This window comes from Somniosus microcephalus, chromosome 5 (genome assembly GCF_052327205.1).
Source record: "Somniosus microcephalus isolate GS21.2 chromosome 5, FLI_Smic_1.0, whole genome shotgun sequence".
Classification (NCBI taxonomy): domain Eukaryota; kingdom Metazoa; phylum Chordata; class Chondrichthyes; order Squaliformes; family Somniosidae; genus Somniosus; species Somniosus microcephalus.
This window is the reverse complement of record NC_140991.1, coordinates 39,241,233-39,259,066: the sequence shown is the minus strand read 5'-3', so window position 1 is coordinate 39,259,066 and position 17,834 is coordinate 39,241,233. Positions and strand designations below refer to the sequence as shown.

Here is a 17,834-nt window from a genome sequence, read left to right as displayed (position 1 = left end):
CAAGACTTGTTTGCAGGATAGGATGTGTAAAGCAGAATTTTGAATGAGCTGACATTTATGAAGGGTGGAGGATTGGAGGCTAGCCAGGAGAGTAGTAGAATAGTCAGGTGAGTAGTAGAATAGTCAGGCAGAGATGGAGTCTGGCGATATTACGAAGGTGGAAGTAGGCGGTCTTGTGATGGAGAGGTCATGGGAGTGAAGCTCAGTCCTAACCAAGCTTGGGAATAGTCTTGTTCAGCCAAGGCAGTGGCCGGGGCATCGAATCAGTGGCGAGGAGGTATGGAGTTTGTGAATGGGGCCCAAGACACCAAAGCAGCGAATACCACTGGCCTCAAAACAATTTTATATGCACACAACTGCTTTGTTTAATTCCTCAAATCCAAGTACAAGACAACGATTAGCCCGATTAGGCACAGCTATATTACCCCACAAACCTGGCCAGAAGTGAGCAATATGTAAGGCAGCTTTGTGGAAAATACATAAGAGCAGACACACTTTCATGACAAGTAGTGTCTCTTTCTTTAGGCGCAGTGCCAATCAGGCAGCAACACCAGTAGAAAGGAGGCGTTGCAAGTCCGGAGAGCGCAAATTGGTGAAGTCCTTTTGTAGAATCCTAGCATGGTTACAGCACAGAAAGAGGCCATTCGGCCCGTCGAGCCGGCACACTACTCGTTTCTGTCCGGAATGCAGATTTATGCACCAGTTCTCCCTGACCGTTTCACATCTCTACTGATCCGCCTTTCTCGTCAGTTTCAGTAAGCAATTGAACCGATTTGAGGCTTGACGAAGGGTCATCGGCCTGAAACGTTAACTCTGTTTCTCTCTCCACAGATGCTGCCTGACCTGCTGAGTATTTCCAGCATTTTCTGTTTTTAGCTGCAGTATATTGTTATTTTTCATTTTCACACTAGTTGCCCAATTGATTTCATCGCCATTCTCTTATTTAAACAATATTTTTAAATAACATTTTTCAAAAAAGGAATGTTAAAAACGATTATTCTTTGTAATTGATTTTAAAATTTTACTGTTGCTGTCGGGCTGCGCTTGTGGGCTTTATTTTGAACCAATGTCTTGTCTGCTATACGAATCCTTCTAATTCGCATTTATTGGTTAAAAACTCACCTTTCCATAGGTCAGTGATACTTAGAACATGGCCAAGGGCCTGTTACAGAGCACTTTCCCCTCATCTGTAACCCGAAACAGACCTATTGCTCCATGTGTCTGTGGGCCCTAATTCGCAACCCCTCAGCAATGTGATGTTGCTGGGAATCAGGGTGAGAGATAGAGGAAAACATGGGAGTTCATTTCCTCCTCCTCTGCGCCCAAGCGCAAATCAGATAGGAGGAAGTTTCTGAACAACCCGTCACAAGAAAAAGCCACAGGTTAACTGGTTTGAAATGTTGTGAAAACATCAATGAGGTCTTCAGAAATGGGAGTCCCACCACCCGCACCCAACCTGAAATACCACAGATAAACGCCCAGGGAAATCTAAATAGAGCAGGAGGCGTGAGAAACCACTTCGTAATCGCAAGGATTACTGGTTTATTAGAAACATGCTGACAAATCAGTTCATCTGCCTCCAAGACGTGATGTGTTAAAAAAGGACAGTGACACCTGGGGTGTCGCCGATTTGTTTGCTGAGCTAGGAGGACAATGGACCCGTTGCTCTTACACAAAAAAAGACACATACCAAAAAGATAAGGTGAGACCTATTGCTTTGGAAGTTTCATGGCAATTCGTGTGATTATGGCATGGCCCGGATTACCAGTATCAATTATTGATTAGGCCATAATTCCAAGAAAGCCCCGGTTTGCCCAGCTGGGGTGGAACAAAAGGAGTGCAGCGTGTTATCTTCTTCAACAACAGGGACCCCAGATGAGCAGCAAAAAGCTCTGTTTATGTGGCATGGACTGCAGAGTCAACACGACAAGGTGGGGGGATGAGCTTAACGATTTTATTCAGCTGGGCTACAGACAAGATCAGCCGGAGAGCCAGTTCCAGAGCGGACAATGTTTGAAAGGGGAGGATCACATGTTGCAGTTTACAATGTGAAACAGAAGATTGAAATACTTTTACGGTTGTAATGAAAAGCAACGTTCTCCTACACACACACACACCGTATTTTGGTATATAGCATTTAAATGAAACGAATGTTAAATCCACCGAACATCACATCTTCATAATGCCAGTTTAATGCACCCCCATTCAGTCATTGCTAATACTTAAAGCGATAAAAAAAATAATTCGTCCCGCAATTGTATATATTAGGACTTAATCTGCCAACTTGTTTCAACACCATTTGACTCCCCATCTCTGATAATAGGAAATTTCGCTCTATCCCCACCCACCACCATTCCTTCTCTGGCGGACAGTGGGGTCCTAGGCCCGAGCAGCCTTCCAATGCTTCATCCAAACAGCCAGCCAATCTTCGCGCGTTCAAGTTCAGAGAGTGGGCGTTGGCAGGCTGTTTGACCAATGGGGGAGGGAGGGAGGTCACTGGACTCAAGCTCAGTATTGTCCTCACCCAATGTTCAAACACTTCAGAGTTGCCGGCAGGGGTCACTAGTGGGATCATTTAAAAAAAGTCATTTAAATTGCCTATTTAAGGTTTTAACCCTGATAACTTTCTTATGCATTTGGCTGTTTCTCAACTTCGGCTTTTGTACGGCTGCAAAGCAGTTTACAGGAATGAAAAAGTAGCAGTTAGCTCTAAAGTCACATTGGAAATCTGACATGAAGTAAAGACTGAAGTTCTCCTGCAACTGGGAGTTTTGAACCTGTTTTCCAGTGGTAATATAACTGTTCTCTTAGCATTCAGGACATCATTACAGACATTCAGCTAACACTATCCTTTTTGTACCAGTAACTGCATATTTCAGCAAGATATTCCTTCTAAGTTTTCACTGTTTGCTTTTGATGCAGCATCCAACAACATCGACGTATACACATATCCTAAAGCCTTAGAATTGCTCCAGTTACTCAGTTTTGGGTGCCGTGGTTTGAGGGTGTAGAAGAGGTTCACGAAGGTGATACCAGGAATCAGAGGCTTTAGGTATGAGTCCTTAGTTGAGAGAGGCTGGAGAAATTGGGGCTCTTTGTAGCAGAATAAAAACCGTTGAGAGATCTGATAGGTGTTCAAAATTGAGGAGTTTTAAAATAAATCAGAAAAAAAATACTTCAATTTTTCATTTAACTAAATTTAAAATGATCATGAAAAGAACAAAGGACGAGGTTAGAATTTTTTTTACGCAGCGGTTGTTAGAACATGGAATGTCCATAATAACTTTTAAAAGGAATGTGGTTAAACATATGAAAAAGAATTAAAAGGATATAAGGAAAGGACAGGGAGATGGCACAGGCAAGTCAGGTTGAATGGTCCCGTGAAATTTTTATAGAAGCATAGAATGGTTACAGCACAGGAGGAGGCCATTCAGCCCATCGAGCCTATGCTGGCTCTCTGCAAGAGCACTTCAGCTAGTCCCACTCCTCCGCCCTGCAAATTTTTTCCCTTCAGGTACTTATCCAATTCCCTTTTGTAAGCCACGATTAAATCTGCCTTCACCACCCTTTCAGGCAGCGCATTCCAGATCCTAGCCACTTTTTTTATTCGTATATGGGATGTGGGCATAACTGGCAAGGTCAGCATTTATTGCCCATCCCTAATTGCCCTTGAGAAGGTGGTGGTGAGCTGCCTTCTTGAACCGCTGCAGTCCATGTGGTGAAGGTGCTCCCACAGTGCTGTTAGGTAGGGAGTTCCAGGATTTTGACCTAGCGACAATGAAGGATCGGCGATATACTTCTAAGTCAGGATGATGTGTGACTTAGAGGGGAGCTTAGAGGTGGTGGTGTTCCCATGCACCTGCTGCCCTTGTCCTTCTAGGTGGAAGAGGTCACGGGTTTGGGAGTTGCTGCAGTGCATCTTGTAGATGGTACACACTGCAGCCACGGTATGCCGGCGGTGGAGGGAGTGAATGTTTAAGGTGGTGGATGGGGTGCCAATCAAGTGGGCTGCTTTGTCCTGGATGCAGTCGACCTTCTTGAGTGTTGTTGGAGCTGCACTCATCCAAGCAAGTGGAGAGTATTCCATCACACTCCTGACTTGTGCCTTGTAGATGGGGGAAAGGTTTTGGGGAGTCAGGAGGTGAGACACTCGCCGCAGAATACCTCACCTCTGACCTGCTGTTGTTACCACAGTATTTATGTGGCTGGTCCAGTTAAGTTTCTGGTCAATGGTGACCCCCAGGATTTTGATGGTGGGGGATTCAGCGATGCTAATACTGTTGAATGTCAAGGGAAGGTGGTTAGACTCTCACTTGTTGGAGATAGTCATTGCCTGGCACTTCTGTGGCGCAAATGTTACCTGCCACTTATCAGCCCTCGCTGCGTAAAAAAGTTTTCCCTCATGTCGCCTTTGGTTCTTTTGCCAATCATCTTAAATCTGTGTTCTCTGGTTCTCGATCCTTCCGCCACTGGGAACAGTTTCTTTCAACCTACTCTGCCTAGACCCATCATGATTTTGAACACCTCTATCACATCTCCTCTCAACCTTCTCTGCTCTAATCAGAACAACCCCAGCTTCTCTAGTCTATCCACATAACTGAAGTCCCTCATCCCTGGAAGCATTCTTGTAAATCTTTTCTGCACCTTCTTTCACATCCTTCCTCAAGTGCGCTGCCCAGGATTGGACACAATACTCCAGTTGAGGCTGAACCAGTGTTTTATAAAGGTTCATCATAACTTCCTTGCTTTTGTACTCTATGCCTCTATTTATGAAGCACTGGATCTCATATGCTTTTTTAACTGCTTTCTCAACCTGCCCTGCCACCTTCAACGATTTGTGCCCATATTCCCCCCGGTCTCTCTGTTCATGCACCCCCTTTAGAATTGTACCATTTAGTTTATATTGCCTCTCCTCGTTCTTCCTACCAAAATGTATCTATCACTTTGCACTTTTCTGCATTAAATTTCATCTGCCACGTCTGCCCATTTCACCAGCCTGTCTATGTCCTCTTGAAGTCCATCACTATCCTCCTCATTGTTCACTATATTTCCAAGTTTTGAAATTGTGCCCTGTACACCCAAGTGCAAGTCAGTAATATATAAACATAGAAGATAGGAGCAGGTGTAGGCCATTTGGCCCCTCGAGCCTGCTCCGCCATTTAATGAGATCATGGCTGATTATCCAAATTCAGTACCCTGTCCCTGCTTTCTCCCCATATCCCTTTAGCCTTAAGAAATATATCTAACTCCTTCTTGAATATATTTAATGAATTGGCCTCAACTGCCTTTTGTGGTAGAGAATTCCACAGGTTCACCACTCTCTGGGTGAAGAAATTCCTCCTCATCTCTGTCCTAAATGGCTCACCCCTTATCCTTAGACTGTGACCCCTGGTTCTGGACTCCCTGGCCATCGAGAACATCCTTCCTGCATCTAGTCTGTCTAGTCCTGTTAGAATTTTATAAGTTTCAATGAGATCCCCTCTCATTCTTCGAAACTCCGTCGAATATAAGCCCAATCGACCCAATCTCTCCTCATACGTCATTCCTGCCATCCCAGGTATCAGTCTGGTGAATCATCGCTGCACTCCCTCCATGGCAAGAACATCCTTCCTCAGAAAAGGCAACCAAAACTGCACACAATACTCAAGGTGTGGTCTCACCAAGGCCCTGTACAACTGTAGCAAGACATCTTTGCTCCTGTACTCGAATCCTCTCGCTATGAAGGCCAACATATCATTTGCCTTCTTAACCACCTGCATGCTTACCTTCAGCGACTGGTGCACAAGGACACCCAGGTCTCGTTGCACTTCCCCTTCTCCCAATCTATTGCCGTTCAGATAATAATCTGCCTTCCTGTTTTTGCCACCAAAGTGGATAACCTCGCATTTATCCACATTATACTGCATCTGCCATGCATCTGCCCAATCACCCAACCTGTCCAAATCATACTGAAGTTTCTTGGCATCCTCCTCCCAGCACACACACCCACCCAGCTTTGTGTCGTCTGCAAACTTGGGAGATATTACATATTACATCTAGGTCCCTCGTCTAGATTATTAATATTTATTGTGAATAGCTGGGGTCCTAGCACCAATCCCTGCGGTACCCCACTAGTCACTGCCTGCCACTCGGAAAAAGACCCATTTATTCCAACTCTTTGCTTCCTGTCTGCTAACCAGTTCTCTATCCAAGTCAGTACCTTACCCCCAATCCCATGTGCTTTAACTTTACACGCTAATCTCTTATGCGGGACCTTATCGAAAGCCTTCTGAAAGTCCAAATACACCACATCCACTGGTTCTCCCTTATCTATTCTACCAGTTACATCCTCAAAAAATTCCAGTAGATTAATCAAGCACGATTTACCTTTTGTAAATCCATGTTGACTTTGTCCGATCCTGTCACTGTTTTCCGAGTGCTCTGCTATTACATCGCTTATAATGGACTCTAGCATTTTCCCCACTACCGATGTCAGGCTTACCGATCTATAATTCCCCGTTTTCTCTTTACCACCTTTTTTGAATAGTGGGGTAACATTAGCTACCCTCCAATCCATGGGAACTGTTCCAGAGTCGATAGAATTTTGGAAGATGACCAGCAATGCATCTACTATTTCTAGGGCCACTTCCTTAAGTACCCTAGGATGTAGATGATCAGGCCCTGGGGATTTATCAGCCTTTAATCCCGTCAATTTCCCTAACACCATTTCCCTACAAATACTGATTTGATTCAGTTCCTCCCTCTCATTAGACCTTATGTTCCCCGACATCTCTGGGAGGTTAGTTGTGTCCTCCTTTGTGAAGACAGAACCAAAGTATGTATTTAATTGGTCTGCCATTGCTTTGTTCCCCATTATAAATTCCCGCAATTCTGACTGCAAGGGACCTACGTTTGACTTCACCAATCTTTTTCTCTTCACATATCTACATCAAGAAAAGCAGTGGTCCTAGTACTGACCCCTGGGGAACACCACTGTATACCTTCCTCCAGTCTGAAAAACAACTGTTCACCACTACTCTCTGTTCCCTGTCACTTAGCCAATTTTGTATCCATGCTGCCACTATCCCTTTCATTCCATGGGCTTCAACTTTGCTGGCAAGCCTATTATGTGGCACTTTATTAAACGCCTTTTAGAAGTCAATGTACGCTACGTTAACCGCATTGCCCTCATTAACCCTGTTACCTCATCAAAAATTCATAAATTAATAAAATCTACAATGAATGTTCCATCTTGCATGGTGACCACCATCATGAGTCACCTAACCACACTCCCCCTCACAGTCCTGCTGTTTCCCCCCCGACACAGTGGTGTCCTCTTGTCCCCAAGCGGAGTAAAAACCATACATCTGCTTCATCATCAAGACTGTTTACATCCACCTCCAGAACACTTACTTTCTTTGTCACCTCAAGCTCAACTTGTCCAATGCTGTGTCAGCTGTGGCTCAATTGGTAGCACACTCGCCTCTGAATCTAGGCTGACCCTCCAGTGCAGTGCTGAGGCAGTGCTGCACTGTTGGAAGTGCCGTCCTTCGGATGAGATGTTAAACCGAGGCCCCATTTGTGCTCTCAGATGGACATAAAAGATCCCATGGAACTATTTCGAAGAAGGAGGGGAGTTGCCGCTGGTGTCCTGGCCAATATTTATCCCTCAATCAACGTAACAAAAATAGTTTATCTGGTCATTATCACATTGCTGTTTGTGGGAGCTTGCTGTGTGCAAATTGGTTGCTGCGTTTCCCACATTACAGCAGTGACTACACTCCAAAAGTACTTAATTGGCTGTAAAGCACTTTGAGACATCCGGTGGTCTTTCACCAGCCTCCTCAGCACTACTTTATATAATTCCAGCTCATCCAGAACTCTGCGGCTATAGCCTATCCCACACACCTGTCGTCACTGACCTCCACTGCCTCCCTGTCCCTAGAGACTTTATTTGTCCCTAAAATATTTACTTCAAATTCCTCATTCTATGGTCTTGGTTCACCCTACCTCTGTAGTCTTCTCTAGCACTACATCCCTATTTGCAACCTCTGTTCTTCTGACTGGTCTGCTGTGAAGAAGTACCCCAGCTCCATCAATAGCAGAGCTTTCAGTCACCACACATCTGCACCTTGGGACTCACTTCCTAAACCTCTAACTTGCTACATCTTGACCCTCCTTACAAATTTGTTTAAAGCCCATGAAAACAGTTGACCAAGCCATCCTTCACCTCCTCTAACTTCTTGTTCCATATCCCTCATTCCATCTGTAAAATTCTTAGGAATATTTTGTTGAGGAAAAGCTGTGTAATAAATGTGAGCTTCTGTTTCTTTCCTGCTCCTTATCTGACTTTACACACTGTTGGGACCCACTTTATCCCTCTTGGGCTCCTGTCCTCCCTGTTCACCACAGGGATGATCCCTACTTCCTGTTCTTGGCAATTCTCAACATGCAGCTTCCCTACTGACTACAACCTTCACAACTATTCACCCCAGTCCCCAATGTAGACCATGGACAATGTTGCCAGTTTAGTTAACTGTTAATTATAGCCTCAGCTTGTACTTTCAAATTATAAAGAGTGTAATTGTTTTGATAGTTGTGTGTGATCATGTTACTAAATACATTGCAGCAGAGTGCCTATACTTTTAAATGTAAAGTGAGCTCATTGATTCGCCGATTCATTACTGTGGTGCGTATCCACATTTCTGAGCCCTAGTTAAATATAGATATTACTAACGCATTGTAGAGCCTAACTGAGATTGCGACTTACATTCGATCTACACATATGGGTTATAGAGTTAATTATGGAGCTTGCAAGTGCAATGCGCTTACAGCAATCAGGAAAAAAATCCCCATTATTGGAAATCATGCTATCCAAGTACGTGTATTGCATCACTGATTCCACTGTCTTGGATCAATCATAACCTATTACGAAGCTAGCTGGGATGATATTGTGCCTAAGCGATTGCACTTTTGTCTTGTTTTAGCTGACCTGAAGATCATGGCAAGATGGCTTTTGGTCAAAGATTCATAGGCCTTCGGTAAGGGTGTCCACAGTTTCAGCCAAGACTGTTATCTCATCAACAAAGTCCAGATCTGTATACATGTAGTCATTGCCGAGACTGATCCCACATCCACTTGGTTCTGTTTTTGACTTCAAGATGTAGTCAACACCTGGCAAGAATACAACCCTGGCATATTCCAGTATTACACTCAAAAGTCTGAGTTTTCTGCCAATACAGATCTGGCTTTTTTGGCTGCAAATGTCAACTTGCTAGTTGGGAGAGGGAGAAGAGATTTCAACCCTGGTCTCCATGTCCATGAGAGTACTTTTGTTTCATTACCTGCACCGGATACAAACCAGAAATCACTATCTGCTTCACAATTTATATAGTGCCTTCAACGTAGAAAAATGTCCCAAGACATTTCAATGGCATAATTAGGTTGGACAAAGGTTGGTTTTAAGGAGGTTCTTAAAAGGAGAAGGATGTGGAAAGGCAGAGCGGTTTAGGCAGAGAATTTCAGAGCATGGGGCCTAGTTGGTTGAAGGGAATGGCGGTCAATGGTGGAATGAAGTGAGTATGCACAAGAGGCCAGAGGAGTGGATAATTCGGCGGGGGCGGGGGTGCGTTTGGAGGTTAGAGGTGTCAGGGGACTGGGAACCAATGTAGGTCAGCAGGAACAGGAGTGACAGATAAGTTGGACTTGATGCAGATAGAATACAGGGGTTGGATGAGCTGAAGCTTGAATGAGGATGGGAAGTTGTAAGGAGAGCGTGGGAATAGTCAAGTCTAGAGGTGACAGCAGCATGGATGAGGGTTTCATCAGATGGGCCGAGGCAAAGTTGAAAGCGGAGGATGTTACAAATGTCGAAATAGACAGTCTTTATGATGGAGCGATTATGGGGTCGGAAGCTCAGTTTGGAGCTGAACAGGACGTTGAGGTTGCAAACTTTCTGGTTGAACCCGAGACAATGACTGGGAAGGGGGGCTGAATCAATGGCAAGGGCATGGAGTATGTGGCAGGGGCTGAAGATGATGGCTTCAGTCTCAATGTTTAACTGGAGCTCATCCAGGATTGGATGTCAGACAAGCAATCTGACAACACAGAGGAAGTGAAGGGGTTCGAGAGAGGAGTGAAGAGGTAGAGCTGGGTATCATCAGCATACATGCGGAAGCTGACCAATGTCTTTGGATGACGTTGGCAAAGTTTCCAGGCATTGAATGTCTAGAATATTGGGCGAGGGTGTGAGAGTATACGGTTTTATCCAACTCTCACCTGGCGGCCCTACATACACACTTTTCAAATAAATCACTGGATAATGTTCAGGAACACAGCTGATTTTCCTCACCTTAGTCCAGGGAAATTATAGCTTACTGATGTGCAATACAAGGGTCACACTTTGTAAAATCTGAGACAAATCAATCATTGCACAAAAAAATGCAGCTTTTCATTACATATTTTAAAAGTTCAAAAAGAAACAGCGTTGGAGAAAAATACCACGTCTTCATTAAAGATATAATGGACTGTTTGAAGTAGCTTTAAACATTGTAGCCAAGCACACACAAGGCTCCGCAAAATCTGTGTTCCCATGGCCGCACTTGCTTTTATAGAGGACATTGTACGTTCAAGGCAATGATTCAATTCTGCTCCAGTGGATTCTTGTTACTCCCAACAAACTCATCTAAATACCCGAATCTATTTCAGTGGAATATCTTCCTGGATATTTTCATGTGGGTTCAGTGCAGCCACAAGCTCGGTGACTGTAAATATAAAAGTTCAATTGCACACAGAAGCTGGCTGTAATTTTTGTTTATGTGGACTCCTTGGAACAGAACATATATTACCAGCATTTTCCACACAGATAGAAATATAATTTGCTATAAATTGTAATCTGAACCATACCAGTATTGAAGGTGGTGTGGTGAAAGGCAATATAGATATTGACGCTGTAGAAATACACCACCTGGTGGTTGTTTCTACAAGTGCAGAAACTTACAACATTTCCTTTTGAATGCAGCAGCCTGAAGTGTCACCTGTTTTCCAACACAGGTCTTACAAGTTGAAATACCGAGTCAGGTGTTTGTTGGACAGTGAGCTGTGAACAGATTTTCCAATTGGTGTTGGTATAAAATCTTATATTGTATTTGACGTTTAAAATTTCAGTATGGTATCTTTAGTTTGTAAAGCCTTTTCAGCTATATCCACGCGTTCTTTAAGTAAATCAGCTTGTTCTGGTGTGCCCAGGCTGGAGGCATTCTTCAATAAGAAGTGCGTAATAAAGAGTTTCAGGCCTTCCCGCAACATTGCCAGCTTTGGAATTCCAGAGATCCTGTAATGACAGAATATAAAGACCTTTAGAAGAACCCGGTTTCATTTTATATTAATGGTTACAAAGATAACAAATCATAATATCCCAAAAAATTGTTAACTGGGTGTTGCAGTTTTACTATGTGGTTATTTCAGCTCTTGGACAGAAGTCTGAAGTCATAATGAATAGAGGCGATAAATATTCTCTAAACTTCATAACTGTTAAACAGGACCTCCAGTGCAAGGGTCACTATTTGGAATAATAAGCAATTACCCTTAGTTCAAGTTACAAACAGTTAATTGTCATCAAATCTGAAATTTGTAGTTCTAAGTTGAAGATTTGAAAGTCGTTGTAACATTGAATTATGCAGGTTGATTAGACTAATGTCCGGAATTACAAAATGATCTTGTTTCTGAAAAACTATTCATCTTATCCTACTTTGATATTGAAGTTGTCTAATTGTTTTAGCAAATTTCAGTCTAACCTTAAAGTATTTCTGTAATTACACTTTGCCCATTGTCACCAATGATCTGGATTAGCTGCACTGGCTAATATCAGCTAAGCAAGCAGAGAGTGAGGCTCAATCCTGGGCCCTCCTGGTTCACATTATGTAGAACTTTAGCAGGCAGTCCCTTTTCCCACTAGGCCACTCAGGCAGACAGTTCAAACTCTTGTACCACATTAATTTACTGATTTTAATGATGGATTCAGTCACTAATCACCATTTTCTCTAAAATTATGAATTAAGAAACACAAAGTTAATAGTGTTGAAATAAACATGCAGCTACTGAAGTTATTTACATTTAATGACTTAAGATCTAAAGGCACAGAAAGTTACATTTTAGATACACTGACTGGACTATAAGGAGTCCACTCCATTTTAAAATCAACTGACACAGTTGAACACTTATGGCATTGTCTTACATTTATATATGAATTACATATTAATAGAAATAATATTTATTACAGAATGTTACCTTTGAAATATTGTTACTAATTCTTCTGGTTCTGTGTCCACAAGTAGTTTATGGAGAACTTGGCGCAGGAACCTAACTTTAGGTTTATCCAGTTCACTGAACTCAATTACCTGCAATATCGAAAAAAGTATACAAGGTAGACAGATTGCTTTCAGTAGAAAAATAGGAGCCGGAGTAGGTCATTCAGCCCCTCGAGCCTGTTCTGCCATTCAATTAGATCATGGCTGATCTGTATCACAATTTCATATCCCACAATACCCTTACCCAACAAAAATCTATCAATCGGGGTCTTGACTATTTCTATTACCCCTAACACCCACAGCTTTTTGGGGGAAGAGTGTTCCAGACTGCCACTACTCTTTGTCTGAAGAAGTGCTTCCTGACATCACCCATGAACAGTCTAGCTTTAATTTTAAGGTTATGCCCCCTTGTTCTGGACTCCCCCACCAGAGGAAATAGTTTCTCTCTATCTCCCCTATCAACCCCTTTAATCATCTTAAACACCTCAATTAGATCAGCCCTTAATCTTCTTTACTCAAGGGAATACAAGCCTAGTCTATGAAACCTATCCTCATAATCTAACTCTTTTAGCTCCGGTATCATTTTGGTAAATCTGCACTGCACCCCCTTCCATGGCCAATATATCCTTCGTGAGGTGCAGCGCCCAGAACTGAACACAATACTCCAGATGCGGTCTAACCAGAGATTTACCATTTAAAAAAAACATTAAATCCAATTAGTTCCTCCCCATGACTTATTTTTAGGTTCCCTTCTATTTTGTCCTCTTCCTCTGCTGTGAAAAAGGATACAAAGTACTCATTTAACTAATCTGCCATTTCCCATTATTCATTTTAGTCTCACCTGCATCTGTCTTTAATGGGACCATATTTATTACATAGAAATTGCTAGACAAAAATAACCAAGGCTCATCTAGTTCGGCTTCTACCATCCTGGTAGAAGCACGATAAAAACTTCTAATATTCCTTGCAAATTTAAAAAAAAAATATTCCTTTCTGCACCTCTTTGTATCCCTTTGTTGTTTTCCATAGCTTTTCCAGTCTACTGGATTTCCACTTCTTGCATTTGTCTAAGCCTTTCCTACTGGCTTGATACTGTCTCTTACCTTATTTGTTGACCATGGTTGCTTAACTACACAAGTGGAGCCTTTCTATGTACTGGTTTTGTATCATATCAACTACTTCCCACTGTTTGTCTGTAGGTTTACCTATTAACAGGTCAGCCCAGTTTACCGAAGTCAATTCATTTCTCAGCCCTTCAAAGTTTGCCTTACTTAAATTTCAAATCTTGGTTTATGACTCCCTTCTCCCTCTCAAACCTAATATTAAACTCCATCAGATTATGGTTGCGATTTGCAAGAAGCTCCCTTACCAGCACATTGTTAACTAATTCTGGTTCGTTAGTCGCGCAAGCCTTTTTGGACCCACGAGCTTAACCATCGACAATACGACTTCAACCCTGATGATGCTTGGAAAGCCAAATGGAGTTCACAAGAAGTCACAAACAAACATCTCGTGAAAGACCAGATGCGGAAGATCCCTGGCTTTGCTCTTCTGCGAAGCTTATGGGCAACCCTGAACTGCATCTGCACAAACCATGGCACAAATGGAGAATTCAAAACTCCCCAGTGTGCGACTGGTCACCCAGAACAGACTATGGAACTAGAACGACTCAATGCCCATTTCACAAATACGAAGGAGGCATCACAGCAACACACTCCTGACGCAATTATCTGGCTGAACCACCTAAATGTAAAATTACAGTTGTCGTTCTACATTTACAACAGCCATACAAAGTAGTAGCACGTACTTCTCATTAAATCTAATATGGCCTTAACCTTGTTGGTTCTAAAATGTATTGTTCTAGATAACTGTCCCAAATACATTCTAGAAATTTATTGCATTTACTACTTTACATAGTTTGCTATGACTTGTCCACTAGACAATACAGATAACAACAACTTGCATTTATATAGCACCTTTAATGTAATAAAACATCCCAAGGTGCTTCACAGGAGTGTTATCAAACAAAATTTGACATGAGCCACATGAGGAGATATTAAGACAGAAAGAGGTAGGTTTTAAGGAGTGTCTTAAAGGAGGAAAGAGATAGAGAGGTTTAGGGAGGGAATTCCACAGCTTAGGGCCATGGCAGCCGAAAGCACGGCCGCCAATGGTGGTGTGATTAAAATCGGGGATGCGCAAGAGACCAGAATTGGAGGAGCAGAGATCTCGGAGGGTTGTAGGGCTAGAGGAGGTTGCAGGGATAGGGAGGGGCGAGGCCATAGAGGGATTGAAAAACAAGGATGAGAATTTTAAAATTGAGGTGTTGCCGGACTAGGAGCCAATGTAGGTCAGCGAGCCAATGGGTGAACGGGACTTGATACAGCAATTGGTGAGTAGTGCGAGCTCTATCCACTTACCAGCTTGAGAATGTGAATTTTCTATCAAAACTGGGCAATACAAGACATCTGGAAAATTAGAGACTAATGTCAAACTGCTTAAATTTTAATTGCTTCTCTGCCTGGCTACACAATCTGATCACGTGTTCAAAATGTGGAAATTGTATTTCTTTATAAATCAATTTGCATTTTTATAGTGCCTTTACGTAGAAAAACTGTTCTCCAAGCACAGCCAATATTTTTGGTATTGTCAATGCCCCAGGAAACCTGGCTCAAGTTGCATTGGATTTCATTCAGTAATTTATACCAAATTTTTCCATTACAAATGACAGATAAGGCTACGTAATTACTTTGTTGAAGTTTAGTGATGGAGCTGGAGAGAGGCGGGACAGGCAGCTGCTGTGAAGGGTATGGTCAAGGAGGAAATTAGTGCAGCCTGGTGCTTGGCACACGAAAGAACGTGTCTTCGGATTCTGGAGTAAGGAAAAAAGTGAAGAGATAGATAGAGGAAGAAAATCTGCAGACTGGTGTGGAGACCTCCTGCTGCTGAAGTGATTTATACAGTAGCGCTCTTTGGAGCAATGCAAATGACATTTTTTCAAGGGACTATTTTTATATTTGGGATGCAGCAAACCAATAAAATAATTAAGCCATCATAGCAACCCCACGGAACACTGCGACTTCCGTGGCTAGTAGTGAGGGGCTAGTATTAGCTTGTCCAATTTTTTTTGGTCACATCAACCATATTTCTTTTCCTGTTACAAAATTTCACATGCTTTGAGAAGCTTTCCAAGTGGGTGGCTCTACAGTATAAATGAGACATTAGTCACTCAGATGCTAATGTCATCAGCTCAAGCAATCTGGCATCCTGCTACATCTCTAGTGGTTTTATGATTTACTTGTGAAATAAAGACTTCCTGATTATCCTCTCGCACACATTAGATGATTTGCTTTTTTCCCCTCGGTCATATTCCTGATAAGAAAATTCCATTTACAATTGACACTATGATAAGTCACCATCATTTGCTCTCTCACTTCTGTGTAAACTTGGTTCATACTTTTCCAGGAAGAAAAATATGTAAGATTTGCATTAAAAATGTTCTTTTACACCAGATCACCAGGTAACAAGGCTATATATAAAAGTTTTATGTAAGGAACTCGCCAATACTCTCTGAGGAAGGCATTCTGCTGGAAAATATAGCAATATTTTTTTCCTGCATCCAATGTTGTACACAGCTAGCAAGGGTTCAATAACATACCTCAGTGAGCTAATAACACTCGGGTACAAAATAATGCATTGTGCAAATAAGGAAGGAAAGGAAGACAATAAGGGATTATGTTTGGAAGAGTAATGATTTTGTATTCAGAATGCACTCACCTTAAAGATGGACAGAGACATCACTTTCCTGCTGAGAAGGTGAAGAAGGAGATGAACCAAGTTTGAGGTTGCCACACTGGCCATGCTCTTCAATTCTCGGAAGCGATCCCACATGCTGAATTGGAACGTCATCTATTTAGGGTTGAAGGATCATAAAGAGAAATCTGAAAAATTTCTACAAATGCTTGATGAACCTAAATACATTTATAGGTCAGCAAGATTGAGAACACAGTTCTCTGAATGGATAGTTTTAGTCTGTTAATCCAGTTGAGCAGAACAAACTCTCCCACTTTCGGATGAGAGATTGGGTCAACTAGGCCTGTATTCATTAGAGTTTAGAAGAATGAGAGGGGATCTCATTGAAACGTATAAAATTCTGACAGGGCTAGACAGACTGGATGCAGGGAGGATGTTTCCTCTGGCTGGCGGGGGGGGGGGGGGGGGGGGGGGTCGAGAATGAGGGGTCACAGTCTCAGGATACGGGGTAGGACATTTAGGACTGAGATGAGGAGAAATTTCTTCACTCAGAGGGTGGTGAATCTGTGGAATTCTCTACCACAGAAGGCTGTGGAGGCCAAGTCGCTGAATATATTTAAGAAGGAGATAGATTTCTAGACACTAAAGGCATCAAGGGGTATGGGGAGAGAGCGGGAATATGGTATTGAGATAGAAGATCAGCCATGATCATATTGAATGGTGGAGCAGGCTCGAAGGGCCGATTGGCCTACTCCTGCTCCTATTTTTCTATGTTTCTTTGTCAAATTCTGTTACCAAATTTGTATTAAAAATGAAAATAAATGACTAACACAGGTTTCAATATATAGGAACTGAATTGCTGCTATCCAAGCTTTTGTGTTGTTCATGTCCACCCCACTCCCAGTTACAGAAATTGCATTCCAAAATTCCCAGGCTGTCAAAATGGTAAAGAGATTTTGGAGTAGGCCACAGAGGGTGAAAATATCCGTATAAAGTCATCTAAAGGTTTGCATGCATCAACTCTGGTGACATCTTTTGATGATGCAAATAAAAACAAGTCCAGATTTGAATCCAGGACCACTGAGTATCTGTGTTGCCACAATACAGAAAAGTTTTGGTGGGAGTCAGGGCTGAATCAGGAGAGCATTGGTAAAGTTAGTTCTTTGCTCAAAATGACTCAAATGACATTGTTTTACATCTTTGGTCTCTAGTGCCTTTGAAATCTAAACAAGATATTTTGGTAGTTATTGTACCTATATACGTTTGCCCGAAATTTTCAGTTGTAATCACAGAATCACACAGAATCTACAGTGCAGATAGAGGCCATTTCGGCCCATCGAGCCTGCACCGACACATATCCCACCCTATCCCCGTAACCCCGCGTATTTAATCCCCTAACACTAAGGGTCAATTTATCATAGCCAAATCAACCTAACCTGCACATCTTTGGATGTGATGGCGAAATTGTCAGCGTTCACCGTCATTACAGCTGTGAAACTTCTGGCGTCTGTACATGCGCAGTTAAATGCAGAAATCCAGAAGTTGTTGAGTCACTCCCTGCTCCTCCACAGGGCAGCTGTTGAACTCTCCACAGACTGCAATCAACTGAAATTACTGAACTGACAAGAACTTCAGCTTTTACATTCTACTATCATTGTTAAAATCCCTCGAAAAAGTTAAAGCCTTGTGGAATGAGGTGTAACTGGTTTTTTAACGGTGTACTGAGTCATAACTATGGTTGAACAACCGTTCTGGCCCTGAAACACTAATTTTATATTTGTGGAATGTGAAACT

At 42.4% G+C, this 17,834-nt stretch overlaps 1 protein-coding gene across 1 annotated transcript in view; it reads right to left on the bottom strand.

Annotated features, from left to right (window-relative positions):
• Window positions 1–1,940: 1,940 nt before the first annotated feature.
• The window catches only part of nom1 (nucleolar protein with MIF4G domain 1), a 69,525-nt gene continuing 53,631 nt past the window's right edge, over window positions 1,941–17,834 (bottom strand). The window contains exons 10-12 of the mRNA XM_085987537.1: window positions 16,065–16,196; window positions 12,268–12,377; window positions 1,941–11,311 (exon numbers count right to left, since the gene is read on the bottom strand). Coding sequence (XP_085843663.1) covers window positions 11,134–11,311; window positions 12,268–12,377; window positions 16,065–16,196 — 420 coding nt within the window. The 3' untranslated portion in view covers window positions 1,941–11,133. The remainder of the gene's footprint in view (window positions 11,312–12,267; window positions 12,378–16,064; window positions 16,197–17,834) is intronic.